Source organism: Ranitomeya imitator, chromosome 5 (genome assembly GCF_032444005.1).
Source record: "Ranitomeya imitator isolate aRanImi1 chromosome 5, aRanImi1.pri, whole genome shotgun sequence".
Taxonomy (NCBI): Eukaryota; Metazoa; Chordata; class Amphibia; order Anura; family Dendrobatidae; genus Ranitomeya; species Ranitomeya imitator.
The window spans coordinates 339,565,126-339,583,010 of NC_091286.1; the positions used below are offsets into that span (position 1 = coordinate 339,565,126).

General features: G+C 48.4%; 1 protein-coding gene across 4 annotated transcripts in view; it reads left to right on the forward strand.

The window, feature by feature from the left end:
• Positions 1 to 17,642, forward strand: part of SNX14 (sorting nexin 14) — a 115,084-nt gene extending 97,442 nt beyond the window's left edge. For all 4 annotated transcript variants that reach the window (XM_069726417.1, XM_069726415.1, XM_069726416.1 and 1 more), the window contains 2 exons: positions 469 to 525; positions 16,944 to 17,642. In XM_069726417.1, coding sequence (XP_069582518.1) covers positions 469 to 525; positions 16,944 to 16,955 — 69 coding nt within the window. In that variant the 3' untranslated portion in view covers positions 16,956 to 17,642. The remainder of the gene's footprint in view (positions 1 to 468; positions 526 to 16,943) is intronic.
• The last annotated feature ends 243 nt before the right edge of the window (positions 17,643 to 17,885 follow it).

Sequence of the window (17,885 nt, forward strand, 5' to 3'; positions counted from 1 at the left end):
TTGCATATTTATAATTTACCAGATGAGCGCTGCATGGCCCACACGTCCCTTTACACTGGCATGTCAGGCATTTAATTCTGCACAAGGAGAGACGTTACCCCTTAGACCTCAGCTATAGGCCTCTGCACTGAGGAGAAGCAACACCCCCGAAAATAGTGATTCTGATTTGGCTTTTATCCTGTCATATCGCAAGGCACAATATTGACTTTTAGGATGGCTATTCGTGGCACTAGCTTTCAAGTACTCTTCCTCTCTAAAGAGGCAATTTGCATTTTTAATTTCCCAGAGGAGCATTTCATGGCTTATAAGTCTCCTAACACTGGCATGCCAATCTCCACATGGAGAGGCATTAGGCCTTCGACACCTGTTCAAACCTTGATTTTGGAAAATGTAGTTTTAATTTATAAGTATTTAATTTTTCATACCTACTGACTTTACACTAACACCAAGTATCTGATGTCATTTCAGCTGTCGTATGTTCTGCTAGATATTGTTATCCTTGATATATTCCCAGAACTTGGAAAGGTACGGTGTATTTTTATACTTGTACAAATAAAATTATATAGAATTTTGTATTTTATTTCTAGAACTTATAAGATGTTACGTATTGAGAGTGTCAGAAAATGACCCACTGATTAAATGTTTTTATGTTACATGTACCATATTTTTCGGACTATAAGGCTACTTTCACACTTCCGTCTTTTGCAGACGGTCACAATGCGTCGTTCTGTGGAAAAAAACGCATCCTGCAAAGTTGCCCGCAGGATGTATTTTTTGCACATAGACTTGTATTACCGATGCATCGCGACGTATGGACACACGTTCCATACGTCGTGCACTGGATGCGTCGGTATTTGACGGGCCGTTGTATCGAAAAAACGTTCAAGGAAGCGTTTTTTTCGTACATCGGGTCCTGCATTTTGAACTGCGCAGGTGCGGCCGGAACTCCACCTTCTCCTCCCTTGGACTTCACAATGGGCAGCGGACGCGTTGAAACACTGCGTCCGCTGCCCACGTTGTGCTAAAAAAAACTTCAACGTCCGTCAGTACGTCGCGCCGACGCTTAGCGACTGCTGCGTACCGACGGAAGTCTGAAAGAAGCCTAAGGCTTCTTTCACACTTCAGTTGTTTGGCGTCAGTCAGCTCCGACATAGTGACTGATCAACGGATCCATCACAATTGTTGAGAAAACGGTTCTAACGGATCCGTTTTTTTGACGGATCAGTTACTTGGGGGTTGTCTGGGAAAAGTATCTACTTTTTGGAGCATGCGCAATTGAAAAAGCGGATTGGGGCGACGGATCCGCTGAAATGACAGTCGCGACTGATCTGTCGCCCATAGGTGGCCATTCTATGGAATGGCGGATGCAACGGATCCGTCGCGAACCGCCATTTCGGCGCAGACAAAAAATGTTACAATGTCCGTCAATGTTTAGATGACGTCCGCCAAATTTCGACGGATCCGTCACATGGCGGATGGAATGGACGACCATCCGCCACAATCCGTCGCTAATACATGTCTATGGGAAAATAGCGGATCTGCCAAAAAAAAATGGCGGATCCGCTATTTGAGGAAAATGGCGGTTTCAGACTGACGCCAAAAGACTGAAGTGTGAAAGAGGCCTAAGACACACTTTTGCAGTCTTACCGGGGGGTTATAGCAGTGGTGTAGCAGCATCCCTTACTCAAGGGACAGGCGGTGGCAGAAGTGTGGTGATGCTGAAGCTTGGTGTCAGCGATGAGCAGTGCGGAGTGCATCATTGGTTTCCCTGCGACCATCTTCATGAAGCCATGGGCCGCCGGAGGCGGCGCATACGCAGATTGCGATCTCGGCTGGGCCTCCCACGCTCCATTTTCCTAAGGCTGTGTGCTTCAGGAAAATGGCCACAAGAGGCCACGCTTGCGCAGATTGAGATAAAGACAGCCCTCAGCGTCAGGAAAATGGCCGTCGGAGGCTGTTTTTGCACAGATTGAGATCTCAGCGGCCCTGACCTTCAGGAAAATGGCCGCCGAGAAACCAATGATGCACTCGGCTCTACTCATCGTTGACACCGGGCCGCAGCATTGCCACGTTTCTGCCGACGGCATCCTGAGACCTTAAGAGACCCCTCTCCATGCAACGCACTCTGCTCTGCCTAACACCGGACCAGCAGCATCGCACCTCTGGGATACCCTGGAATTGCAGCATTGCCCCACTTCTGCCGTCACCGGCTTCCTGAGGAAGGGACCATGCCTCCTGTGACCCCGCTCTACCACCGTCGGCCCTCAGGTAAGATACCTTAAATTCGGAAAATATGACGGACCCCATCATGTATAAAAAATCTTTTTTCTTTATCGCCTCTCATTGGGGGACACAGGAACCATGGGTGTATGCTGCTGCCACTAGGAGGCTGACACTATGCAAATAAAAAAGTTAGCTCCTCCTCTGCAGTGTACACCCCACTGACTGGCATTATACTCTTCAGTTTAGCTTAGTGTCAGTAGGAGGTGGACACGGGTCTTTCATTAGACCCTTATCTACCTCAATGTGCGTCGTTTCTTTTCAGGTTTTTCCGGAGGGATACAGGGTGAGCAGTCACACCTGTAGTCCCACAAAGCGGACTATGAGTACGGCGTGTACTGCCACCCCGTATCCTCATAGATCCCTCTCCAGGACCAAGATCCTAGCACACAAGCGTGCTCAGAAGTCCGGTCCTGGCTCCGTCCCCCACCCACTCGCCGACCAGAGCCTGTCGGAGGAGACGAGGACGTCCACCAGCTCCAAGGACGTCTAATATCTTCCATGTTTTTTTAAGGTTAGTACGACTGCGTGGGATGTTAGGTGAGTATTGGTGACTCCGAGTCCCTATCAGTGCTTAGGGGGCCTCTTGGATTCCCTACCTTCCCTGCTTCTTTGTGCGGCGCCTTACAAGCAGCCGCACTACTATTTCGGCGACCGCACTACTATCCCTGCGGCTGCACCTTTTCTGCTCTGGGGCTATTAGTGACAAAAGCCGGGGCCCATCTTTTTGCGCGGCGGCTCTGATGTCCGGCCGCACTGCTTACCCACGGCCGCGATCGCTTTACCTTCTGCGGCGCAGCCCCCCATACAGGCAGCCGCGCTGAAATTTTCCACGGCGGTTATCCCCTTTTAGGTGACTCGCGGCCGCGATCCTTCCCAGCGGCCGCGGTCGCCTCCTGCGGCCGCCGGCTTTTAATATAGGTCCCGGCTCTTCCCGGGGCCTACTTCCGGCACCGGCCCTCCTCTTTGCATGCGGCGGCTGCCGCGCCTGTCAGCGGGACGCCCGCACCTTTTTCTTTGCGCCCCCACACATTTGAGCGGTCACCGGCTTCTAATTTAGGCCCCGGCTTCTCCCGGGGCCTACTTCCGGTGCCACGCTCCGCTCACTTCCTGTTTCTTCGGGCGGGCTTTTCTCCCGCCCGACATCTGTGCCCTGCTCACTGGCGCCTCTGTGGCTGGCTCTGCCCCCTCCCTCCCCCATGACAAGGGACAGCGTCTGTGTGTCCTCACAGCTTCACAGCTGCAGGAGCTCACGCAGCGCGCCGCATCTTCGCCACCGCACTCTCCTGTGGGCACACGATCTGCGCAGAATACAGGGAGGTCTGCACCGCAAGTGGGACATTTTCCAGGACCTGGTCCGTGAGTAGCTGCACTGCAGACTGACACCCTCCTCTGCCCCACTGTCCCTTAACCCACTGGCATTTTCTTCAGGGACCTCTCAAAATGTCTACCTCAAAAGGGGGCCGCTCTCGTCCCCCCACCTCTTCTTCTTCTGCCTTAGTCACGTACTTTGCATGTTCGTCCTGTAACAGCAAACTTCCCTCAGGTCAGTCCTCCCCGCTGTGTCAGTCCTGCAGCAACCCGATTGTTCCACCGCCCAGGATCCCCCGGCTGTTCCGCCCGAGAGTGATCCCCCCATCCCAGGCTGGGCCGCCTCTCTGTCACAATCGGTGGCCGATTTAACATGGGTATCTCAAACCCTGGTGTCCGTGCTGGATCGGTTACCCCTGCAGACCCCTGCAGTGGCCAGCGGGTCGCAGGAACCGCCGCCCGAGCCCTCCTTGATTAGCCACAAAAGGTCCAGACAGGAACGTCGGTCTGAGTCCTCTTCTCGTTCCATCTCGCCGCACAGCCTTCCCCCACAGTTGGTGTCCCACCGATCCTCCTCCCCTGAGTCAGGCGAGGCGTTATCTGATGCGCCCTCGGAGGATATTTCGGAGCTGGATCCTAGCCAAATCGCCACCATGAGTGAGACGGTCCAGAACCTCATTGGGGCAATAAACCAAACCTGTGGCATCAAGGATCCCTCTACGGAACCCACAGATCAGGCGGTTTCGTTTAGACGGGCCAAACCACCTTCTAAATTTTTCGCTCCTCATCCTGAATTCGAGGAAATCTTGTCCAGAGAGAGAGAGAATCCGACCAGACGTTTTCAGAGGGGAAAACGCCTGGGGGTGTTATATCCTTTTTCACCCAAACTTACCGCCAATTGGACGGTCTCCCCCTCGGTGGATCCCCCTGTTTCCAGGCTGTCCACCAACACGGTGCTCCCACTGTCCGGCGGAGCATCTCTGAAGGATTCGAACGATAGAGTTATAGAATCCTTTGCTAAATCTGCTTTTGAAGCGGCTTCAGCGGCTCTATGTCCAGCTTTTGCTTCCACTTGGGCTTCAAAATCCATCTCAAAATGGGCCAAGGATCTACGGCGAGGTATCCTGGACGGGTCGCCTCCCGCGCAATTAGCGGAACTTGCCAACCAGATTTCCCACGCTGGTGAATACCTGGTCTCCGCCTCCCTGGATGTCGCGTCTTGTGCGGCTCAGGCTTCCAGCAATGCCGTTGCCATCTGCTGGACCGTTTGGCTCAAGGCCTGGCAGGCAGATTTGTCCTCCAAAAAGTCCCTCACTAGTCTGCCCTTCCAGGGCTCTCGTCTCTTTGGTTCCCAGTTGGACCAAATCATTAAGGACGCTACCGGGGGTACAAGTTCTCTTCTCCCCCAGGCTAAGCCTCGTCGCCCTCCTCCTAGACGACAGTTTCGTTCTTTTCTGCCTTTTCGTCGCTTCGCTGCGTCAAGCTCCTTTTCCCAGCAGCAACAGAGGCCACAGGCACGTCAAGAGAAGAAGGCGGTGTCCTTTAGGCCCACTCCGTCATGGCGTCCTCGCTACTCCCAGGGTAGATCCTCCAGGCCCTGGTCTGGAAGATCCACCTCAGCATGACTCTTGGCAAGACTCCAGCCCAACTCCCAGATTGGGCGGCCGTCTTCTCCCTTTCAGGGACGTCTGGTTTTCCGCAGTAGAGGACGCTTGGGTCAGGGAAGTTGTATCCTCGGGATACAAGATAGAGTTCGCTTCCAGACCCCGGGATCGTTTCTTCCAATCCCGTCCTCCAAGAGATCCCGCTCTAGTTCCGGGCTTCTTCGCAGCCATCGCTTCTCTGCTCAAATCCGGGGTAATCGTTCCCGTCCCAGAAAAGGAACGGTACACGGGTTTCTACTCAAACCTTTTTGTGGTACCGAAAAAAGACGGCATGGTTCGTCCCATTCTGGACCTCAAATTGCTGAACAGGAGAGTTCGCCTGAGACACTTCAGGATGGAATTTCTTCGTTCAGTAATTGCTTCCTTGGAGGCTCAGGAATTTCTATGCTCAATAGATATCCAGGACGCCTACCTCCATGTCCCGATATTTCCCGGACATCACCGTTTCCTGCGCTTTGCAGTGCAACGAGATCATTTTCAGTTCGTCGCCCTGCCGTTCGGTCTTGCAACCGCGCCAAGGGTGTTCACGAAGCTCATGGCGGCGTTGATGGCCATCTTGAGAGTCAGAGGCTTGGTCCTATTTCCATACCTCGACGACATCCTCATCAAGGCTCCATCCTTTGCTCAGGCCCACGAAAGCCTGTCCATTGTTCTCAACACCTTAACCCGTTTCGGGTGGCTGGTCAACCGGAAGTAGTCCTGCCTTATTCCTTCTCAGCGCATCATCTTTCTGGGCATGCTTTTCGACACTCGTCAGACCAGAGTCCTCCTTCCCAAAGACAAGAGATCCACTCTTTGTCGGGACATACGCTTGCTTCAGTGTCCTCGGCCTCCCTCCCTCCGTTCGGCCATGAAGGTTCTGGGGAGGATGGTAGCTACATTGGAAGCGATTCCCTTCGCCCAATTTCATTCGCGACCCCTTCAGCAAGCCATTCTGTCTCAGTGGGACAGGTCTGTCTTCTCCCTGGATCGGCCGATCAGACTCTCTTCTCGGGTCAAGCGGTCCCTCAACTGGTGGCTGACGTCACCTCTCATCTCCCAGGGCAGGTCCTTCCTTCCAGTTCACTGGCAGGTGGTGACAACGGACGCCAGCCTGATCGGCTGGGGTGCGGTTTTTCACCACCTGACGGTTCAGGGCCGTTGGTCGTCGCAGGAGTCATCTCTGCCGATCAACGTCCTCGAAATTCGGGCCATCTTTCTGTCCCACCGCCACTGGGAAAGGATCCTCAGGGGCCTTCCAGTCCGGATCCAGACGGACAACGCCACGGCTGTGGCATATGTCAACCATCAGGGGGGGACCCGGAGCTCCTTGGCCCTTGCCGAGGTATCCAAGATCCTCCTTTGGGCAGAGGCAACGGTTCCGGTGATATCCGCGGTGCATATCCCCGGCGTGGACAACTGGGCCGCCAACTTCTTCAGCCGCGAGCGCCTCGCGGCAGGGGAATGGTCCTTGCATCCGGAGGTCTTCCATCAGATTTGTCTTCGATGGGGGACTCCGGACGTGGATCTCACGGCGTCTCGAATCAACAGGAAGGTTCCGCAGTTCGTCTCCAGGTCCCGCGATCCTCTCGCAGTGGGCGTCGATGCTCTGGCCATTCCTTGGTCACAGTTCGAGCTGCCCTACATGTTCCCACCCCTTCCATTACTTCCCAAACTGTTGAAGAAGATCAAAGCGGAAGGGGTGCCGGTCATCCTCATCGCCCCGGACTGGCCCAGGAGAGCTTGGTTCGCGGAGCTCGTCAACCTTCTCGCGGACGCTCCCTGGTGCCTTCCAGACAGGCCCGATCTGCTGTCCCAGGGTCCGATCTGCCACCCGAATTCTCGGTCGCTCAGTTTAACGGCGTGGCTGTTGAGACCGCAGTTCTAAGAGCGTCCGGCCTTTCGGACCGGGTGATTCTCACCATGATTCAGGCTCGGAAGCCTTCGTCTTCCAGGATATACTACCGCACCTGGAAGGCTTACTTCCGTTGGTGCGAGTCCAACCGCGTTCCGCCTATGGTTTTTTCCCTGCCTTCTCTTTTGGCCTTCCTTCAGGCAGGACTGGATTCGGGCCTGGCTCTTAGCTCCCTGAAGGGTCAGGTCTCTGTGCTTTCCATCCTCTTTCAGAAGACCTTGGCCTCTCGGCCACAGGTTAAGACCTTCTTTCAAGGGGTAGCCCACGCTGTCCCGCCGTACAGGGCCCCTGTTGAGGCATGGGACTTAAACCTGGTACTGGACGTTCTGAGGGTTTCTCCCTTTGAACCTCTTAGGGAGATTCCTCTATCAGTTCTATCTTGGAAGGTGGCCTTTCTTGTGGCATCACGTCCATTCGCCGCGTTTCCGAGCTGGCGGCCCTGTCTTGCCGTCCTCCATTTTTGGTCATTCACTAGGACAAGGTGGTCTTCCGGCCCCCACTTTCTTTTCTTCCTAAGGTGGTTTCCACCTTCCACCTCAACGAGGACATCGTTCTACCTCCCTTTTGTCCAGCTCCGACTCATCCTCTGGAGCGATCGTTGAACAAGCTGGACCTTGTCAGGGCAGTGAGGATCTATCTGGACAGAACGTCCACTTTCCGGAAGACTGATTCTTTTTTCGTCATTCCTGATGGCACGCGCAGAGGTCAACCGGCTTCTAAAGCGACTATTGCTCGCTGGATCAGAATGGCAATTTTGGAGGCTTACCGGGTCAATAACAGAGTGCCCCCTCCTGGGATTAAGGCTCACTCTACCCGGGCAGTCGGCGCCTCCTGGGCGGTGCACCACAGGGCTTCCACCCTACAGCTTTGCAAAGCGGCAACTTGGTCTTCCATCCACACGTTCGCCAAATTTTACAAGGTCCATACCTACGCTTCGGCGGACGCCAGCCTAGGCAGAAGGATCCTGCAGGCGGCAGTGGTGAGTCCTCTGACCTGATGGAAGTCTGTTTTTCCCACCCGTGGGACTGCTTTGGGACGTCCCATGGTTCCTGTGTCCCCCAATGAGAGGCGATAAAGAAAACAGGATTTTTGGTTGCTTACCGTAAAATCTGTTTCTTGAAGCCTCCATTGGGGGACACAGCTCCCTCCCAATGTTTCTGTTGTTATCTGTTCTATGACTGTTCTCACGTTTACAGTTTTCAAGTTTGTGGTTATGGTTTTTCAACCTTGTTTTTCTCCTACTGCTTTCTCACTAACTGAAGAGTATAATGCCAGTCAGTGGGGTGTACACTGCAGAGGAGGATCTAACTTTTTTATTTGCATAGTGTCAGCCTCCTAGTGGCAGCAGCATACACCCATGGTTCCTGTGTCCCCCAATGGAGGCTTCAAGAAACAGATTTTACGGTAAGCAACCAAAAATCCTGTTTTTTGCTACTTTCCATCCTGAAATTTGGGGTGCTGTTATGATAAGGTAATTCAGTACCACAATGGACATAGAAGTCAGAACACATACAGTGATCTGACAATAACCCAAAAACATAGAACGAGCTCTGAGACGTGGGAACTCTGCTGACCGCAATCCCTAATCCTCTCCAACCACACTAGAGGCAGCCGTGGATTGCGCCTAACGCTCCCTATGCAACTCGGCACAGCCTGAGAAACTAGCTAGCCTGAAGATAGAAAATAAGCCTACCTTGCCTCAGAGAAGTACCCCAAAGGAAAAGGCAGCCCCCACATATAATGACTGTGAGATAAGATGAAAAGACAAACGTAGAGATGAAATAGATTTAGCAAAGAGAGGCCCGACTTTCTGAACAGAGCGAGGATAGGAAAGGTAACTTTGCGGTCAACACAAAACCCTACAAAAAACCACGCAAAGGGGGCAAAAAGACCCTCCGTACCGAACTAACGGCACGGAGGTACACCCTCTGCGTCTCAGAGCTTCCAGCAAGCAGAAAACAACAACTAAGCATGCTGGACAGAAAAAAACAGCAAACAAAATAGCAAAAGCGGAACTTAGCTATGCAGAGCAGCAGGCCACAGGAACGATCCAGGAGGAAACAGGTCCAATACAAGAACATTGACTGGAGGCCAGGATCAAAGCACTAGGTGGAGTTAAATAGAGCAGCACCTAACGACTTCACCACATCACCTGAGGAAGGAAACTCAGAAGCCGCAGTACCACTCTCCTCCACCAACGAAAGCTCACAGAGAGAATCAGCCGAAGTACCACTTGTGACCACAGGAGGGAGCTCTGCCACAAAATTCACAACAGTACCCCCCCCTTGAGGAGGGGTCACCGAACCGTCACCAGAGCCCCCAGGACGACCAGGATGAGCCATATGAAAGGCACGAACAAGATCGGGAGCATGGACATCAGAGGCAAAGACCCAGGAATTATCTTCCTGAGCATAACCCTTCCACTTAACCAGATACTTGAGTTTCCGTCTTGAAACACGAGAATCCAAAATCTTCTCCACAATATACTCCAACTCCCCCTCCACCAAAACCGGGGCAGGAGGATCAACAGATGGAACCATAGGTGCCACGTATCTCCGCAACAATGACCTATGGAATACGTTATGTATGGAAAAAGAATCTGGAAGGGTCAGACGAAAAGACACAGGGTTAAGAACCTCAGAAATCCTATACGGACCAATGAAACGAGGTTTAAACTTAGGAGAGGAAACCTTCATAGAAATATGACGAGAAGATAACCAAACCAAATCCCCAACACGAAGTCGGGGACCCACACAGCGTCTGCGATTAGCGAAACGTTGAGCCTTCTCCTGGGACAAGGTCAAATTGTCCACTACATGAGTCCAAATCTGCTGCAACCTGTCCACCACAGTATTCACACCAGGACAGTCCGAAGACTCAACCTGCCCTGAAGAGAAACGAGGATGGAACCCAGAGTTGCAGAAAAACGGCGAAACCAAGGTAGCCGAGCTGGCCCGATTATTAAGGGCGAACTCAGCCAAAGGCAAAAAGGACACCCAGTCATCCTGATCAGCAGAAACAAAGCATCTCAGATATGTTTCCAAGGTCTGATTGGTTCGTTCGGTCTGGCCATTAGTCTGAGGATGGAAAGCCGAGGAAAAAGACAAGTCAATGCCCATCCTAGCACAAAAGGCTCGCCAAAACCTCGAAACAAACTGGGAACCTCTGTCAGAAATGATATTCTCTGGAATGCCATGTAAACGAACCACATGCTGGAAGAACAATGGCACCAAATCAGAGGAGGACGGCAATTTAGACAAGGGTACCAAATGGACCATCTTAGAGAAGCGATCACAGACCACCCAAATGACTGACATCTTTTGAGAGACGGGAAGATCTGAAATAAAATCCATAGAGATATGTGTCCAAGGCCTCTTCGGGACCGGCAAGGGCAAAAGCAACCCACTGGCACGAGAACAGCAGGGCTTAGCCCGAGCACAAATCCCACAGGACTGCACAAAAGAACGCACATCCCGCGACAGAGATGGCCACCAAAAGGATCTAGCCACTAACTCTCTGGTACCAAAGATTCCAGGATGACCAGCCAACACCGAACAATGAACCTCAGAGATAACTTTATTCGTCCACCTATCAGGGACAAACAGTTTCTCCGCTGGGCAACGATCAGGTTTATTAGCCTGAAATTTTTGCAGCACCCGCCGCAAATCAGGGGAGATGGCAGACACAATTACTCCCTCTTTGAGAATACCCGCCAGCTCAGATAAACCCGGAGAGTCGGGCACAAAACTCCTAGACAGAGCATCCGCCTTCACATTTTTAGAGCCCGGAAGGTACGAAATCACAAAGTCAAAACGGCCAAAAAACAGCGACCAACGAGCCTGTCTAGGATTCAACCGCTTGGCAGACTCGAGATAAGTCAAGTTCTTATGATCAGTCAAGACCACCACGCGATGCTTAGCTCCTTCAAGCCAATGACGCCACTCCTCGAATGCCCACTTCATGGCCAGCAACTCTCGATTGCCAACATCATAATTTCGCTCAGCAGGCGAAAACTTCCTGGAAAAGAAAGCGCATGGTTTCATCACCGAGCAATCAGAACTTCTCTGCGACAAAACAGCCCCTGCTCCAATCTCAGAAGCATCAACCTCGACCTGGAACGGAAGCGAAATATCTGGTTGACACAACACAGGGGCAGAGGAAAAACGACGCTTCAACTCTTGAAAAGCTTCCACAGCAGCAGAAGACCAATTGACCACATCAGCACCCTTCTTGGTCAAATCAGTCAATGGTTTAGCAATACTAGAAAAATTGCAGATGAAGCGACGATAAAAATTGGCAAAGCCCAGGAACTTTTGCAGACTTTTCAGAGATGTCGGCTGAGTCCAATCATGGATGGCTTGGACCTTAACCGGATCCATCTCGATAGTAGAAGGGGAAAAGATGAACCCCAAAAATGAAACCTTCTGAACACCAAAGAGACACTTTGATCCCTTCACAAACAAAGAATTAGCACGCAGGACCTGAAACACCGTTCTGACCTGCTTCACATGAGACTCCCAATCATCCGAGAAGATCAAAATGTCATCCAAGTACACAATCAGGAATTTATCCAGGTACTCTCGGAAGATGTCATGCATAAAGGACTGAAACACTGATGGAGCATTGGCAAGTCCGAAAGGCATTACTAGATACTCGAAATGGCCCTCGGGCGTATTAAATGCAGTTTTCCATTCATCGCCTCGCTTAATACGCACAAGATTATACGCACCACGAAGATCTATCTTGGTGAACCAACTAGCCCCCTTAATCCGAGCAAACAAATCAGATAACAACGGCAAGGGGTACTGAAATTTAACCGTGATCTTATTTAGAAGGCGGTAATCTATACAAGGTCTCAGCGAACCATCCTTCTTGGCCACAAAAAAGAACCCTGCTCCTAATGGCGACGATGACAGGCGAATATGCCCCTTCTCCAAGGACTCCTTCACATAACTCCGCATAGCGGCGTGCTCAGGCACAGATAAATTAAACAGTCGACATTTTGGGAATTTACTACCAGGAATCAAATCGATAGCACAATCACAATCCCTGTGCGGAGGTAGGGCATCGGACTTGAGCTCATCAAATACATCCTGGTAATCAGACAAGAACTCTGGAACCTCAGGAGGGGTGGATGACGAAATAGACAGAAATGGGACATCACCATGTACCCCCTGACAACCCCAGCTGGACACAGACATGGATTTCCAATCTAATACTGGATTATGGACTTGTAGCCATGGCAACCCCAACACGACCACATCATGCAGATTATGCAACACCAGAAAGCGAATAACCTCCTGATGTGCAGGAGCCATGCAAATGGTCAGCTGGGTCCAGTACTGAGGCTTATTCTTGGCCAAAGGCGTAGCATCAATTCCTCTCAATGGAATAGGACACTGCAAAGGCTCCAAGAAAAACCCACAACACCTAGCATACTCCAAGTCCATCAAATTCAGGGCAGCGCCTGAATCCACAAATGCCATGACAGAATAAGATGACAAAGAGCAGATCAAGGTAACGGACAAAAGAAATTTTGACTGTACCGTACCAATGGTGGCAGACCTAGCGAACCGCTTAGTGCGCTTAGGACAATCAGAGATAGCATGAGTGGAATCACCACAGTAGAAACACAGCCCATTCAGACGTCTGTGTTCCTGCCGTTCAACTCTGGTCAAAGTCCTATCGCACTGCATATGCTCAGGTTTATGCTCAGATAATACCGCCAAATGGTGCACAGATTTACGCTCGCGCAAGCGTCGACCGATCTGAATGGCCAAAGACATAGACTCATTCAGACCAGCAGGCATAGGAAATCCCACCATGACATCCTTAAGGGCTTCAGAGAGACCCTTTCTGAAAATGGCTGCAAGCGCACCTTCATTCCATTGAGTGAGTACGGACCACTTTCTAAATTTCTGACAATATACCTCTATCTCATCCTGACCCTGACACAGAGTCAGCAAATTTTTCTCTGCCTGATCCACTGAATTAGGTTCATCATACAGCAATCCGAGCGCCTGGAAAAACGCATCGATATTACTTAATGCAGGATCTCCTGACGCAAGAGAAAATGCCCAGTCCTGTGGGGCGCCACGTAAAAAAGAAATAATGATCCTAACTTGTTGAACTGGGTCACCAGAGGAGCGAGGTTTCAAAGCCTGAAATAGTTTACAATTATTTTTGAAACTCAGTAATTTAGTTCTATCTCCAAAAAACAAATCAGGAATAGGAATTTTTGGTTCTAACATAGAATTCTGAACCACAAAGTCTTGAATATTTTGTACTCTTGCCGTGAGCTGATCCACACATGAAGACAGACCTTTAATGTCCATCGCTACACCTGTGTCCTGAACCACCCAAATGTCTAGGGGAAAAAAAAGGCAAAACACAGTGCAGAGAAAAAAAAATGGTCTCAGAACTTCTTTTTTCCCTCTATTGAGAATCATTAGTACTTTGGGCCTCCAGTACTGTTATGATAAGGTAATTCAGTACCACATTGGACATAGAAGTCAGAGCACATACAGTAATCTGACAATAACCCAAAAACATAGAACGAGCTCTGAGACGTGGGAACTCTGCTGACCGCAATCCCTAATCCTCTCCAACCACACTAGAGGCAGCCGTGGATTGCGCCTAACGCTCCCTATGTAACTCGGCACAGCCTGAGAAACTAACTAGCCTGAATATAGAAAATAAGCCTACCTTGCCTCAGAGAAATACCCCAAAGGAAAAGGCAGCCACCACATATAATGACTGTGAGATTTGATGAAAAGACAAACGTAGAGATGAAATAGATTTAGCAAAGAGAGGCCCGACTTTCTGAACAGAGCGAGGATAGGAAAGGTAACTTTCGGTCAACACAAAACCCTACAAAAAAACACGCAAAGGGGGCAAAAAGACCCTCCGTACCGAACTAACGGCACGGAGGTACACCCTCTGCATCTCAGAGCTTCCAGCAAGCAGAAAACAACAACTAAGCAAGCTGGACAGAAAAAAACAGCAAACAAAATAGCAAAAGCGGAACTTAGCTATGCAGAGCAGCAGGCCACAGGAACGATCCAGGAGGAAACAGGTCCAATACAAGAACATTGACTGGAGGCCAGGATCAAAGCACTAGGTGGAGTTAAATAGAGCAGCACCTAACGACTTCACCACATCACCTGAGGAAGGAAACTCAGAAGCCGCAGTACCACTCTCCTCCACCAACGTAAGCTCACAGAGAGAATCAGCCGAAGTACCACTTGTGACCACAGGATGGAGCTCTGCCACAGAATTCACAACAGGGTGCGTCTTATAGTCCAGTGCATCTTATAGTCCGAAAAATATGGTATGTTTTTACATTTTTTTTTTTATTTTTCATATCACACTGGCGCTATTCTAGACTTCTATTTCCAGTTCTTTCAGGAAATCCACATGGCATGTACGTTAGGAGCAATGGACTGACCATTATTTTGTATTTAAGCATCTAATGATTGTGTGTACAGCAGAGGTGTCAAACTGCATTCCTCAAGGGCTGCAGACAGGTCATGTTTTCAGGATTTCCTTGTACTGCACAGGTGATAATTTAATCACCTACACACATAATGATTACAGCACCTTGTGCAAAGCTAAGGAAATCTTGAAAAGAAGCATGGTTTGCGGCCCTCGAGGAATGCAGTTTGACACCCCTGGTGTACAGAGGTCTTTGTAGTGAGAGAGGGAGCAGGGTCAGTTGTGACCTCGCCTACTGTGATTGGTAGATCCTGATTCTATTTTATTGGCTGTGTATAGAGTTAACTGTCATTGCAATCCTGCCTGTGATGATAATGACTGCTGAAAAATCTTCGGAAAGTGCAAGCTTAAAATAGCCCCAGTGTCCATTGTGAAAATTATGAGATTTCTATTTTTTTTTTTAAATACAGATCATGTAATGAAAATGATTTATACCTTAATGAAATAAGAAAAAAAAACATTTAACATAAAAATGTGGTTTAAATAGTAGGTCATTCTCTGATGATATATTCACTTTAAAGAAGCAGAACTACGTAAAGACAGAGACCCTGATTCCAGTGATGTGTCCCTTACTTGGCTGCTTACTGCGGTTTAATTAAACTAAATAACTGGTATTTATTTATACCAGTACATTAAATGCTGAGCTCTGTATGACCACACCAGCGATTGACTACTTTCTGTGTACACTGTGCATGGGCAGAAAGCTTCCAATCATTGATGTTAACATGGTTATAATACAGATAAGAAAAAATAGCGTCACTCAATACCAAATAAAATGCTGATATTTTATTGAATCATAAAATTCCTAAGCCGGGCTGAAAACCCAGTCGGCCAACGTCGTTTCGCTTGATCACATGCTTTTTCAAGGTCTTTATCTGCTAAAAATCTACCAGTTCTCTAAATGCTGAACTCTGTATAGCCCCACCCATACCACTGATTGGCAGCATTCTGTGGACACTGTGCATAGGCAGAAATCTGCTAATTATTGAAGGTGTCTTGAATATGGAAGTCTCAGTGACAGCAGGTTTGCTAGTCCTTTAGTGATTATCTTCTGAACAACAGTGAGCAGCCGAATAAGTGAAACATACCTGGAGTTGGAGTCTCTGTCTCTGCTCTTCTCAGATTAGGTGACAAGAAAATTAAGACTTTACAATATTCACACTACCAATGGTTTTACTCTGTTCTTTGTGATTTGATAGTAAATATAGCTTGATTCTTGTCATCAGAATTAAAAAAAAAAAAAAAATTTGTGTACATTTATAGCTTAAATTGGGTCAATCCAGGAGCCAATCCTGATATGTAGAATTGTGGGGTGAGGGTAAGACAACAGTCTGAACCAGTGATAGATGTAAGATTACCTTTGTACTCCCTATAGACTTTAGGCCTGATTCATTAAGGTCTTTACACTGGCGTACAAAGTTTTAAAAGTCACAACATTTTGGCGCATCGCAAGACTGTGCTAAAATTTTGCAACTTTTGGTGTTCTCACGTCATTTCCACCCATCTCCGAATAAATGGGCAGAGCTGGCAGAACGACGACATGGCAACACCCATTCATTAAATTCATGATGAACGTCAGTGTTCTTCATGCTGCTTGTGTAGGATCATGGGGAGGGAGATGGATGTCATGGGAAATATTTAAAGGGAATGTCACCCCCATTTTTCGCCTATAAGCTAAGGCTACCGCCCTCAGGGGCTTATCTACAGCATTCTGTAATGCTGTACATAGGCCCCCGATGTAACCTGAAAGATGAAAAAAACAAGTTTGATTATACTCACCCAGGGGCGGTCCCGCTGCAGTCTGATGGGTGTCGTGGTCCGGGTCCGGCGCCTCCTATCTTCATACGATGACGTCCTCTTCTTTGCTTCCTGCTGCAGCTCCGGCGTACTGATTTGCCCTGTTGAGGGCAGAGCAAAGTACTGCAGTGTGCAGGCGCCGGGCCTCTCTGACCTTTCCCAGCGCCTGCACACTGCAGTACTTTACTAGTTATATCACTAGTTACAATTTGTTAGTTGCTGGGGATCCAATCAGCAAGTTATCCCGTCTTATTGATAGATGATACTGTTGTTTTTTTATCTAAAATTTTATTTCCCAGGATAAAATGTAGTCATTTTACTTGGTAACATCCTGAAAGTGTAAAACCATCTATGATTGCTTTTAATTAGTCAAGTGATTCAATTTCATACATGCATCAAAGATTGGCATTAGATGGGAAATGATAATACCATGCAAATTTGACTTTTAATGTTCAGACAAGATGCCTGTATGCATACAAATAATTTTCTTGATATTATTTCAGCCTCAAAAGTAATTGCCCTATATGCCAGCCAGAGTGTGATGGAGACCACTGTAATTCAACAGCTATTTCCTTGTTCCTTGGCTGTGATTCCAAAAGCCTCAGCTTGTTCCAATCACTTGGCACATACAACACAAGAAATGAGTGTGGATATTGGCTAATCAGAACTCTGAAACTGAAATTGAGTTGCCTGGTTTTGAACTAATCAATGAAAGTTCAGAAATTTACAATATACTATTTATTACCAAGTTCAATCTACAGAATGAAAACCATAAAAAAACACTGTAATAATGTTTTTGCAAAGAAATAGCAAATTTTATAGGCTATAGTCCATAAAAGTAAAAGGCCCGCAAAGTCAAAACAGTTATTAACAAAAATCACAAGGATTACCTTAAACCAGTAAATACTCGGCCTATTTGGCTCAGTTATATAGTGTAAAGCCTAACAGCCAGTATTTTTACCTATTTTTATCCTTATGTTTTTTTGTGATAATTTTTTTTGCCTTAGTTGGCCCCCTGCATCTATAGTGGCCGTATTCCTTAGTAAAGTCCATTATTAGTGTTAAATTAATTTTTTTTGTCCCCTTTAGCTTGCGCTCCGTGTACTGTGATGATGTGAACTAAGGTTTTTGTACATTAGACTGTAAATATTTAACTGTAAACACATTAACAATCCTCAAACGAATAAAACTTTTAACAAGTATTATAGTGCTTGATTTATTTCTTTTTTTAATTTGACCTGCCATAAAACCAGATGATACATTTCAAAAACCTTACCTGCACATCCAAACATAGACTAAGTGTGAACAGGTGCTGAACCTAGAGTCGCCAACTCGTATATAGTTAAATAAATAAGGCAGCACATTGCAGCGCTAGAACATACAAACTTGAAATACGAAATTTGAACTGCATTACTGCACTAGAAATATGAAAAATGAGAGCGTTT